The sequence below is a fragment of the Trachypithecus francoisi genome, unplaced genomic scaffold, assembly GCF_009764315.1.
Source record: "Trachypithecus francoisi isolate TF-2019V2 unplaced genomic scaffold, Tfra_2.0 Lachesis_group5, whole genome shotgun sequence".
In the NCBI taxonomy this organism is placed as follows: Eukaryota; Metazoa; Chordata; class Mammalia; order Primates; family Cercopithecidae; genus Trachypithecus; species Trachypithecus francoisi.
The window spans coordinates 120,447,738-120,459,824 of record NW_022681470.1 but is presented as its reverse complement, the minus strand read 5'-3'; the positions used below and the strand labels follow the sequence as shown (position 1 = coordinate 120,459,824).

At 36.5% G+C, this 12,087-nt stretch overlaps 1 protein-coding gene across 4 annotated transcripts in view; it reads right to left on the bottom strand.

Moving 5' to 3' along the window:
• DPH5 (diphthamide biosynthesis 5) overlaps positions 1-12,087 on the bottom strand; it is a 36,048-nt gene that overhangs the window by 19,714 nt on the left and 4,247 nt on the right. For all 4 annotated transcript variants that reach the window (XM_033197807.1, XM_033197809.1, XM_033197806.1 and 1 more), the window contains exon 4: positions 4,444-4,552. In XM_033197807.1, coding sequence (XP_033053698.1) covers positions 4,444-4,552 — 109 coding nt within the window. The remainder of the gene's footprint in view (positions 1-4,443; positions 4,553-12,087) is intronic.

The following is a 12,087-nucleotide window of genomic DNA, read 5'->3' as shown; positions in this document are numbered from 1 at the left end:
TGCTCTAGCAATGACAAGTTTAACAGAACCAACCAAAGTAGGAAGCCAATTGAGCAATAGTAATAGAAGAGTCCAGCCCTACAGACAAGTTTTTGTGGGGTACAAACCATAATAACAGTGGTAGTGAAGATGATGCATAAAGACCTCAATTCCTTTCCTAGGACTATCAGTAAGGCAGAAATGGCTCTCTACATCTCCCCAAATCTCAATTATCTTAATAGAAAATGCTCCTAAATTCACTTTCTAAATCTTCTCTTATGCCCTACTCCATACAGTACAAGCCACCATCATCTTTCCTCTAAATGACTATAATTAGCCTCGTAATTGATTTTCTCAATTCCAATCTTGCCTGGCAGTAATTCAATCTTCACATATTGGCCAAAGATTATGTTTTAAAAAATTTATCAGATCAAGTATTTCTATTGCTTAAAACCCTTCAATGTCAATCTATGTCACTGACGTTAACATCTAAACTCCTAATGTTGGATGAGAGTCTAGTGATCCAGCCCTGTCCACCTATCCAACCTCAAATCACTCTTCCCCTTGCCTGCTACGGTCCAACAGCCTTTCCTTGATTCCTTTAACAAGCCAAGCTCATTCTCACTTCAGGACCTTTGTACCGACTGTTCCCTCTGTATAGAATATGCTGGTTCCTTCTTGATTCATATCTAATCTTAAATGTCACCTTCTTAGAGATACCTCCCCAACCTCAGTAGTGACTTAGTCACTCTCTAAATACCAGTCTACTTGAATTTCTTATACTTACCAATATCTAATATTTATCATTTTATTGTTGTTGTCCCTTCTGCCCACTAAAATAGAAGCTCTTTGAGAGCAGGGACCCTACTGGTCAAGTTTATCACTGTATCCAAAGGCACTTAGAAAAATAAGTAGGTTAACAGTATTTGTTGAATGAATGGATCACTATTCTCTTTAAAGATTTCTAACTTGGAAGCCTCTAATACACTTTTTATTTTACAAGGAAATTTTTCATCAGGAATATGGAGTTTGTAGTAGATAATTTTATTTTATGGCAAGCCTATAAGATAGTGCATATCAACTGGCTGTGTATGTGAATTTCTGTGTGTATGAAGGAGTGTTAGATAGTTAAACGACTATTTTTACCATCATAGTGATAAACAAAAATTTTCTGTTGGCTAATAAAACTACAAAGGTAATGAACAAATACTCGGTGGCTGATTCTGAACTGTGCATCTTATTTCTTTAGAAAACAACAAAAACAACAGAATAGTTCAAAGGGGGTTGATATATTGATAGCTGAAAAGTCTGCCTATTTCTAGGTTAGAAATTTCACACTGCTACTCTTTAAGGCAAAGACGTTAGAAAGCATATATGGTTCAGGTTTGTCACAACATACAAAGTATATTTCTGTTCAATAACTTGATGACTGTTTTTGAACTCATGGAAAGCTCTTTCATGGAGATGACAGAATGCCTTTTCACAGTGGTTCTCACTTCCCTTTTAAAAAATTGAGCAAGAGCGCATGGCAAGATAACCCCTCAACAGCCTACATTTAACAAGTGTATACTGGGAATTAAAAACCTACTCTTCCAATCCTGCCATGTCAAATGAAAGATAATACAGTTATCTCACTTTCTAAGTTTTTAATTTGTCTAGGTTGGTGGTTCTCAAAGTATGGTACTTGTAGCAATAGCTTCAGCATCATCTGAGAATTTGTTAGAAATATAAATTCTCAGACCCCATCCCAGATCTACTATATCAGAAAGTCTGAAGATGAAGCCTAGCAACCTGTCGTACAAGCCCTCCAGGTGATTCTAATAAATACTAAAGTCTGAGAACCATAGATTTAGGTTATTGTTTCTTCCATAAGCACTAATCCAAATAGTAAAGAGAAAAAGGCCAGCTATTATAAGGAAGAAGACTTTGTCAAAGTACTTGCATTATGCAGGATATCTATACATTTATTTTAAAATTTAAGTGTTACGCATATGATTTGTAATGCTTTTTATATTAGAAAACTATATAAAATGAATCAATAATTACCTCTTCTGATATGAATTTCAGTGGTACAAGAAGTATATCTTCATGGAAATGTCATCACTATATAAGACAGAACCTAGAAAGGCACCTCCTGTTTCTCACACAAATAGTCGTTTCATATCCAGATTAGATAATAAAACTAAGCTGGGGGGAAATGGTGTGTGGCTGTTTAGAGAAATCCCACACACAATTGTGAGAAAGTTTTTTGAAAAATAATATATTCTATATGGATATGACTGTAGGTGCTTATATGAAGACTGCTAATTCTCACAGTAAATTCCCACTCAAATACCTTCACCCATTTTAGACATAAGAACAATTACACTTTACCTATCTATCAGTGTGGAGGATCAGAAGGACAGGATCACCCAGGTTTAGTTTTAACCAGTCTATAAAACAGATTTACAAGTGATGTGTTCTATTTTTATGCTTAAAAAAGAAGCAAAAAAAAAAAATTAAAAATAGCTATAATTTAGAGCAAAATATGATGGAGAAAGGGTTAGTTAACTTTCTTTACAGGACATAAAATTATATGAAATATGATAAAAATGTATGTTCTGTTAGCTTAAGGTTTACACATCTTTATTTATCAAATGATAATTTCTCTCCTTTTTTTCTTTCTTCTAGCAGTTATCAATTCTTTTTTTTTTTTTTTTTTGAGATGGAGTTTTCAATCTTGTCGCCCAGGCTGGAGTGCAATGGTGCCATCTCGGCTCACTGCAACCTCTGCCTTGCGTGCTGGGGTGATTCTCCTGCCTCAGCCTCCCCAGAAGCTGGGATTACAGGTGCCTGCAACCACGCCCAGCTAATTTTTGTATTTTTAGTAGAGACGGGGTTTCACCATGTTGGCCAGGCTGTTCTCGAACTTCTGACTTCAGGTGATCCACCCGCCTCGGCCTCCCAAAGTGCTGGGATTACAGGCGTGAGTCACCGCGCCCGGCCACCAGTTATCAATTCTTAAAAGGCAGCACTGTCACAAGCTTGTCCAGTCCGCCTTATTTTGTGGTGGTTTTTCTGTTTTGTTTTGTTTTAGGCTTTTAGCAGCCTGAAGCCTTGGTTTTTAGTTTCTGTCTCTAGTGATAAGCAGAAAAGAGGGATGAGGAAGGGGCTTTACTGGCTCAACCAGCAACAGAAACTAAGATTTCTCTCCCTTGGACACCCACAGAAGGGAAGAATACTGGACTAGGGATCAAGAGTCTTAGCTCCATCTATGCTACCACCTACCTGAATGACCTTGGGAACATATTCTGGCATCATTTTCTCCATCCCTATAGCATTCTTTGTAGCGCTAACACTTGATGGTTTTATGAACAGCATTCAACTTACTCCAACACAGAAATGTTCAGAAGGGTTTCAAAATGTAAAAAAAGACTTGAATGGGCAAGGTTTTTCAAAAGTATGCATTTTGGGCAAAAAAGATAGCAAAATTCCATGATAATTTAAACATAACAACTAAGAGCAAGTGGTGAACACTGTCAGGTCAATCATTTATACTTTTTCTCTAGTTCTTCACAAACACAGGCAACATTTTGACATAAAAAGCCAGTATTAGTCAATTAAAATGAACTATTCTCTCCAAGTTATACAGAAAATATAGTCCTCTAAAGCTATAGACATAGAACTGATGCTATAGACATAGAACTGATGCTAACATATCTTCTTGAAAGTATCTATTTTTAAATTATGCGTTTCAGGAAGACACACTGGGGAATACTTTATTTCACAGATTCTAAGATGCATGTTGTTTTCCTGTTATGATATATCTGAAAATAGGACTATGTCTTAACAATCGATGATGTCTTAAAACCACTGTTAGCCAAGCAGCAGTCATAGTTGTCATGGATTATCCATGTGTGAACATCAGAATACAAACACCAAGCTTGGAAAATGAATGTCAGTAGCTAAGAAGTAAATCTTGGAAACAATTGTGGGGCACTCTAACCCCTCAGAACCAAGACTGTTGGACACAAAAATGACTAACTTTACACATCAATAACTGCAAATCCGGTTTAAAAGCTTACATCCCTGGCGTTTAGCTTTTATACTGATTCTATTAAGAAATGCAGCATCACAATGCTCTTGATAGCACACAAAACAATACTGTATGAAAAATCATGGGCCTCGACAATGATGAGTAAGTCATTTGGATTAGTTTATATTTTCCTTTTTATGTAAGTACAAGTTGGATATAAGGTTAAAACAATTTTCTAGTTAAATCTAAATGTTCTACTCCAATAAGGTGGAAAACCTAGCATAAAAAAATTAGTGTTAAAAATTCAGAATATGTATATACTAAGTAGTCTAGTATCAAATAATAGTATGTTTTATGATTCATAAAATACAAATAAATGTATTTTCAATTTGTGGAAAAATAAAACCTTTTTGTTTAATTCCACTGAAAAACCTCCTTTGTTGCATTACCTGTAAACCGCAGCAGCCTACAGCATTCATTATGGAGGCATTGTGAATAACTCTGTAAGGAATTCCCAGCTTTGTTGCTCTTAGAACAAGATCACTGTGTGTTGTAGCCCTGTAGTGAGAAAAGATTAGATTGGATTAAAGCAAACAACACCTTCAAGACAGTAAAGCTATAATATTTCCTGAGTTCATGTCAATTAAAGAGACAGGAGCACTGCATTTCTTCAAATTCTTCTACACACCTGCGTAAGGCTTTCATCTGAGCTTTTTAGCAAGAAAATGCAAGACTAAACATGCCCTTCAAAATGTTGAGTTGCTACTATAACACTCCGAAAGCAGCCTTGGCAGCTACTTAAAGGGACCTTTACTTGCCCTTTGTCCTGTAAATATCTGAAAAAGACATCTATGAAATATAAGCTCAGCAACTTAACTCTTGAGCAGCAATTCTTAAGCTCTTTGGTCTCAGAGCCCTTTTAAATTCTTAAAATTACTGCTCTAAAATTCTAAATTAGGGCACAACTAGAATCACTGCTCTATTTTGAAGGCTTTGTTTTTGTATTTAAAATATAAGGCAGAATATACAGATATATCGTGAAGATACTGCAAGTTTGGGTCAAGATAACCACAATAATGTAAATATCAAAATATAGTCAGCCACATTAATTATTTTGGTTTCTTATACATATAAAAGTTATGTTTATACTAAACTGTAGTCTGTTAAGTGTGTAATAGCATCATGTCTAGAAAATGTGCACATCTTAGTTTAAAAATACTTTATTGCTAAAAAATGCTAACAGTCATCTGAGCCTCCAGTGAGTTGTAATCTTCTTGCTAGTGGATGGTCTTGCCTCTATGTTGATGGCTGCTAACTGATCAGGGTGGTGGTTGCTGAAGATGGGGGTGGCTGTGACAATTTCTTAAAATAAAACAATGAAATCTGCTGCATTGATTGACTTTTCCTTTCATGAAAGATTTCTCTGTAGCATGCAATGTTGTATGACACCATTTTACCCACAGTGGAACCCCTTTCAAAATTGGAGCCAATCTTCTCAAATCCTGCCAGTAATCTAATCAACTAAGTTTATGTAATATTCTAAATCCTTTGTTGTCATCTCAGCAATGTTCACAGCATCTTCATCAAGAATAGATTTCATCCCATGAAACCACTTTCTTTGCCCGTCCTTAAAAAGCAACTCTTCATCTGTTCAAGTTTTATCCTAAGATTGGAGTAATTCTGTCATATCTTCAGACTCCACTTCTAAATTCTAGTTCTCCTGCTATTTCTACCATATCTACAGTTACTTCCTGCAATGAAGTATTGAAGTCCTCAAAGTCATTCATTAGGGTTGGAATCAACCTCTCCCAAACTCCTAATAATGTGAATATTTTTACCTCTTCTCATGCATCATGAATATTTTAAATGACATCTAGAATGGTGAATCCTTTCTGGAAGTTTTTCAATTTACTTTGCCCAGACTCATCAGAGAAATCACTATCTAGGGCAGCTATAGCCTCACAAAATATATTTCTTAAATAAAAAGACTTGAAAGTCAAAATTACTCCTTGATCCATGAGCTGTAGAATAGATGTTGGGTTAGCAGGCATAAAAACAACAGTAATCATCTTGTACACTGCCTGAGCTCTTGGGTGACCAAGTGCATTGTCAATGAGCAATAATGTTTTGAAAGAAATCTATTTTTTTGAGCTGTAGGTCTCAAGGGTGCGTTTAAAATATTCAGTGAACCATGCTGTAAACAGATGTGCTATCATTCAGGTTTTCTTGTTCCACTTACAGTACACAGGGAGAACAGATTTAGCTTAATTCTTACAGGCCCTAGGATTTTCATAAGGTTATATACATGAGCAATGGCTTCAACCTAGAGTCACCAGCTGCATTAGCACTACCAAGAGTTAGCCAGTCCTTTTAAGTCCGGCATTCACTTCTCCTCTCTAGCAATTAAAGTCCTACAAGGCATCCTCTTCCAATAGAAGGCTGTTTCATCCACATTGAAAATCTGTGTAGTGATTCATCAGTTATCTTAGCTAGACCTTCTGGATAACTTGTTTCCACATTTGTTATCCATAAAAGCTCACACATCTATGTTATAGAGACAACTTTTTTCCTTAAACTTCATGAACCAATCTCGGCTAGCTTGGAACTATTTTTCTGCAGCTTCCTCACCCCTGTCAGCCTTCACAGATTTGAAGAGAGTTCGGGCCTTGCCCTGGATTAGACTTTAGCTTAAGGGAATATTGTGGCGGATTTGATCTTCTATACAGAACACCAAAACTTTCTCCCTATCAGCAATAAGTCTGTTTTACTTCTTAGCATTTGTGCATTTGTAAGAGTAGCACTTTTAATCTCTTTTAAGAACTTTTCTGGCTGGGCACGGTGGCTCATGCCTGTAATCCCAGCACTTTGGGAGGCCCAGGCAGGCGGATCACGAGGTCAGGAGATCGAGACCATCCTGGCTAACGCAGTGAAACCCCGTCTCTCCTAAAAATACAAAAAGTTAGCCGGGTGTGGTGGCCGCCGCCTGTAGTCCCAGCTACTCGGGAGGCTAAGGCAGGAGAATGGCGTGAACCCGGGAGATGGAGCTTGCAGTGAGCCGAGATCGCGCCACTGCACCCCAGCCTGGGTGACAGAGTGCGACTCCTTCTCAAGAAAAAAAAAAAAAAGGACTTTTCCTTTGCATACATAACTTGGCTGTTTGATGAAAAAGACCTAGTTTTCAGCCTATCTTGGCTTTCTTTTTCGAGACAGATTCTCGCTATGTCACCCAGGCTGGAGTGCAGTGGAGCGATCTTGGCTCACTGCAACCTCCACCTCCCGGGTTCAAGCAATTCTCCCTACCTCAGCGTCCCGAGTAGCTGGGATTACAGGCACCCGCCACCATGCCCAGCTAATTTTTGTATTTTTTAGTAGAGACGGGGTTTCGCCATGTTGGCCAGGCTGGTCTTGAACTACTGATTTGAGGTGATCTGCCTGCCTCAGTCTCCCAAAATGCTGGTATCACAGGTGTGAGCCACTGCACTCAGCCTCTTGGCTTTCTATCTGTCTTCCTCACTAACCTTAATCATTTCTAGCTTTTGATTCAAAGTGAGAGACATGTGACTCTTTCACTTGAACACTTTGAGGTCATTGTAGGGTTACTAATTGGCTTAACTTCAATATTTGTATCTCTGGTAAAAGGGAGGCCCAAGGAGACAGAGAGAGAGTTGGGGGAATGGCTGGTTGGTGGGAGCAGTCAGAACACACACAACATTTATCAATTAAGTTCACCATTGTATATGCGCTTGGTTTGTGGCAACCCAAAGCACAATAGTAACATCAAAGATCACTGATCACAAATCACCATTAACAGATGTAATAATGAAAAAGGTTGAAATATCACAATAATTGCCAAAATGTGACACAGAGACAGGAAGTGAGAACATGCTGTCAGAAAAAAATGGCACCAACAGGATTGCTCAATGCAAAGTTGCCACAAACCTTCAATTTTTAAAAAATGCAATGTATGTGAAATGAAATAAGGCAAAACACAATAAAACAAGGTATGCCTGAGAATAAATTTTCACAGCTTGTCACTCAGTCTTTATATGAGAGTCCTATCTCATATAATATTGGATTTTGTATGTCTAGCAGTCATTTTATTTATAACTTTTCATTTGGTTACTGTGTATAATTAGGATGTATGTATGCAAATGTACGTGTGTGTGCATATTTGACCTGCTGTCTTTCCTTTTTTAAGATAAATCTCAAGATTATAAGTAGGTAGATTGGAGTAAAGACAGAATATAGATAAACATGAACACAGTGAAATGTAACCCCTTATCAATTTAGAACTGCATTTTAAAGACATTTTTCCCTCTTGATAAAAATTCCAGGCTCTACTGGGTAAAGCAACATTAGCATATCTGAGAAACCACATGCAAACAAGCAGAACCTGTCGACTGGTCAATGCATACTAAGTAGGAAGATCAAGGGCTTTCACCCCATGAAGCAGTCAGATATATATTAACAAATGCCCACCAAGGAAGCTTGTTTTTAATCACATACATAAAATAAAACTAGTATGAAATTGATTATTTCATATTAATGATTATGAAATCATTCATTTGATTTCAAATAAGCTTTAAAAAAACATGAATATCAATTATAAAGAATTTTTTAAAATATCACCTTCAACAGAATCTCACTACTTAACAGTAAGAGTAAAGAAAACTAAATTAGTTACTTGGTAAGTTATTTAAGTACATGAAAAAGAAAAACTGGTTCAAAATTACATCTCTATCACAAGTTTATTTAAAATGAGTAGACACGTACATACACACACACACATTTACTATTTCTAGGTATATGGCTCTATCTAAAATCATATATGTGTATATGTATGTATGCTCAGAAATAGTAATAAATCTGTCTGTAATAATATGCTTGTTACTTGAAATTGTTCTAAAGGCAATTTCAAAAAAGGAGACCCAAAAATGTTTTGATTAATGGAATCGATGAAAGTACACAAAGGTGGCCAATTTGAACACAGAAAATTTGATTTTTTTTTTTTTTTTGAGACAGAGTCTTGCTCTGTTGCCCAGGCTGGAGTGCAGTGGCACAATCTCAGCTCACTGCAACCTCCACCTCCCAGGTTCAATCAATTCTTCTGCCTCAGCCTCCCGAGTAGCTGGGATTACAGGCACCTGTCACCACACCTGGCTAATTTTTTGTATTTTTAGTAGAGACGGGGTTTTGCCATGTTGCCCAGGCTGGTTTTGAACCCCTGAGCTCGGACAATCCACCCACCTCAGCCTCCCAAAGTGCTGCGACTACAAGCATGAGCCACTGCGCCAGCCGGTATGTTTGTTTTAAATGTTATAGTGCCTCCCTTTTTGAAGTAAGTATGGCTGGTGGTCCAGAAATTCAGTAATGTTTGCAATAATATAGTGAAAATGATGTTTTCATGAACTATGGAAGCACTAACAATTGGCACTATCCTTTTGAAAAATAATTGATAATATGCTTTTTGCTAGAAAATCTCCATGTCCATACTTTTTGATATTTTATTCCTAAAAAAACTATTTTGGAGGATCTACTATAAGGAAACAATCTAAACTATGGGGATAAAGAAGTGGGAGGGAGGAAGGTATCATATACATAAATTTATACATGACAGCTTTATTTATATTGAAGAAAAATGGACTAATAATAATGCTGAGATTGATTTTATAGTTATTAGGTGCCAAGCACTGTTCACATTCATTACATGGAATGGAAGCAGTCAAAAAGCCTACATCAGGATATATTATCTGTACATGTATGCCACTAAGGAAAAGGCATACAACATAGGGATAAAAATTATGTATTCATTATAATAATATAGTTACAGAGCATATTGAAATACAGAATGGAATAATAAAACAGAATCATCATTAGAAACAGTGTGTTTAATAAAGACTTCTTATGCAGAGATTTAGGGATAGAATGTTTGAGACTATCAACTATCATAATGATTAAGTTCTATTGATTTAGTATCTTTTTGGACTCATTTACTTTCTTTGTGTGATCTATTTCCATATTCCTTTCAGTAACCTGGGTAAAAGAACAAAGATGAGACTACATGAACTTACTTTACTATGACTTTTAATTGTCTTCAAGAACTTCATATCGTTGGAGATGGACAGTGCTGATAATTGCACAACAATGTGAATGTACTTAGCATGCCACTGAACTGTACGCTAAAATGGTTAAAATGACACATTTTGTCATGTGTCATTTTACCATTTTAAAAATATTGAAAAAAAGAATTTAAGATTCAGCATCTTAAACAATCTTCTCTTTTTATATATTTTATTTAAATAAGAAGGGGTCTTAAAATTAAATAAGGGATATTTTTTGCTGATATCTAAGAATTTCAATGCCTTGCTGCCTTCTATATTCCTTACCTGATTTCTCCTCCATTTAATCCACTCAAATTCCAATTAAAATTACACATTCCTCACCATGCCATTTTCAACTATTACATCCTAACAATGATCTGCTGTTAAATAAAAAATAACTGCAGTACAGTAAATGTTCCTTAAATCTGAATTTAAACACAAGGTTATATATGATGAATCACTGAGAAAGAGCAAATTAAAGGAGTTTAAAATGAAAAAAAAAAAGGCACTCCTGAATGAAACAGGAATGAAACAGGTAGCATCTGAGCTGTATACTAATTTTATAGTACAATTAGGTATAATTAGGAACTGAGAAGAACTGTTTTAAGGAAAAAGCTTGAGCAAAGAAATGGGGGAAGAATATTATAAAACACTTATGAAATAGAAAGTTGCACAATTTGGTTCTAGCATAGCAGTTAAAGAGTAGCTAGAGAAAAAAGAAAGACTTCAAGATTTAAGGCCATGAGAAGTCACTGAAGGTTTTTGAGAATGGGAGCAATTACATTAAGGTACTTTCTCTGTACCTCAGTTTTTTCATTTATATGAGCATTCTTCCTTCCACCTTTCTCCTGACCCACCCCATAATCTCTATCTGTTGAACCCTACCCAGACCCAGCTCAGGTTCCAACTCCTCCATAAAACCACCACTAATCAACTCCAAACACCATGTCTTTAAATTCATACACATACTTCTATCCTCATCTTACAGTCAAACTTTCAGTATTATATTGAAGCTATTCAGTCGTTCCTTTTTGAAACCGTCTCTTTTCCTGGCTTCTATGACAACATACTCTCTTGCTTTTTCTCCCTCCTCCTCTGGCTCTAGGTACACCATGAAATTCCAAGGTTTCCTAGGGCTATCCTAGGTCCTCTTCTTTTCCCATTCTTCTCTCCTAAGCTGATTCTATTCATTCCTCCAGCTTTAAACACCATAAACATACGGATGATTTCGAAAGCCATTTATCTAGGATGACCTCCCACCCCCAAGCTCTAGCAGCAGCTAACTGCCTACTTGACATCTCAGAGTTAACATATTTCCAGAACCAATTCTTGTTTCTCCAAATCCTGTTCTTTATCAGTTTTCAAGTGACACTATCAACCACTCATTTATAAAGCTAGAATCCTGGGAGACAGATTTACTCCTTTCCTTTTCCTTATCTACCACATCCATCTTGGCATTCTTCTTCTAAATATGTTCCCATCTTTTTCTCTTTTCCACCGAAAACATTCCTGCCTCCCTGAAATCCATTTACCTAAGCATTTAGAGTGATCTTTTAATGCTAATCAGATTTTGACTTTTTCTGCTTTGAATCCTGCAAAGGTTTACCACTGTATTTAAATTAAATTCCTAGCCCCTCCAAGGTCTTACATGGTCCTTATGTTCCTTAAATCTGTGATAGAAATCTCAGGTAACCAGCTGTAGACAAAAAACTCTTCTGTTTGACTTGACATTAGAGACTGATGACGCTTGACTAGGCAGTAGATGCCCATCTTCATGGTAATGACAAACAACAGGGTTCCCAATGGGTATAAGAAATTAAAATCAGAGACTTGATAAACGATAAATTCAAATCAAGCAAAGTGATGGCAGTATTGCCAAATAGTAGATGATTACAAAAGGGAAAAAAAAACCTAGGACAAAATAAGTCAAAGATGCTTGAAATTATCAGCAGCAAATAGCAGGCATGACTTTTGATAATGTAATGAACTGTA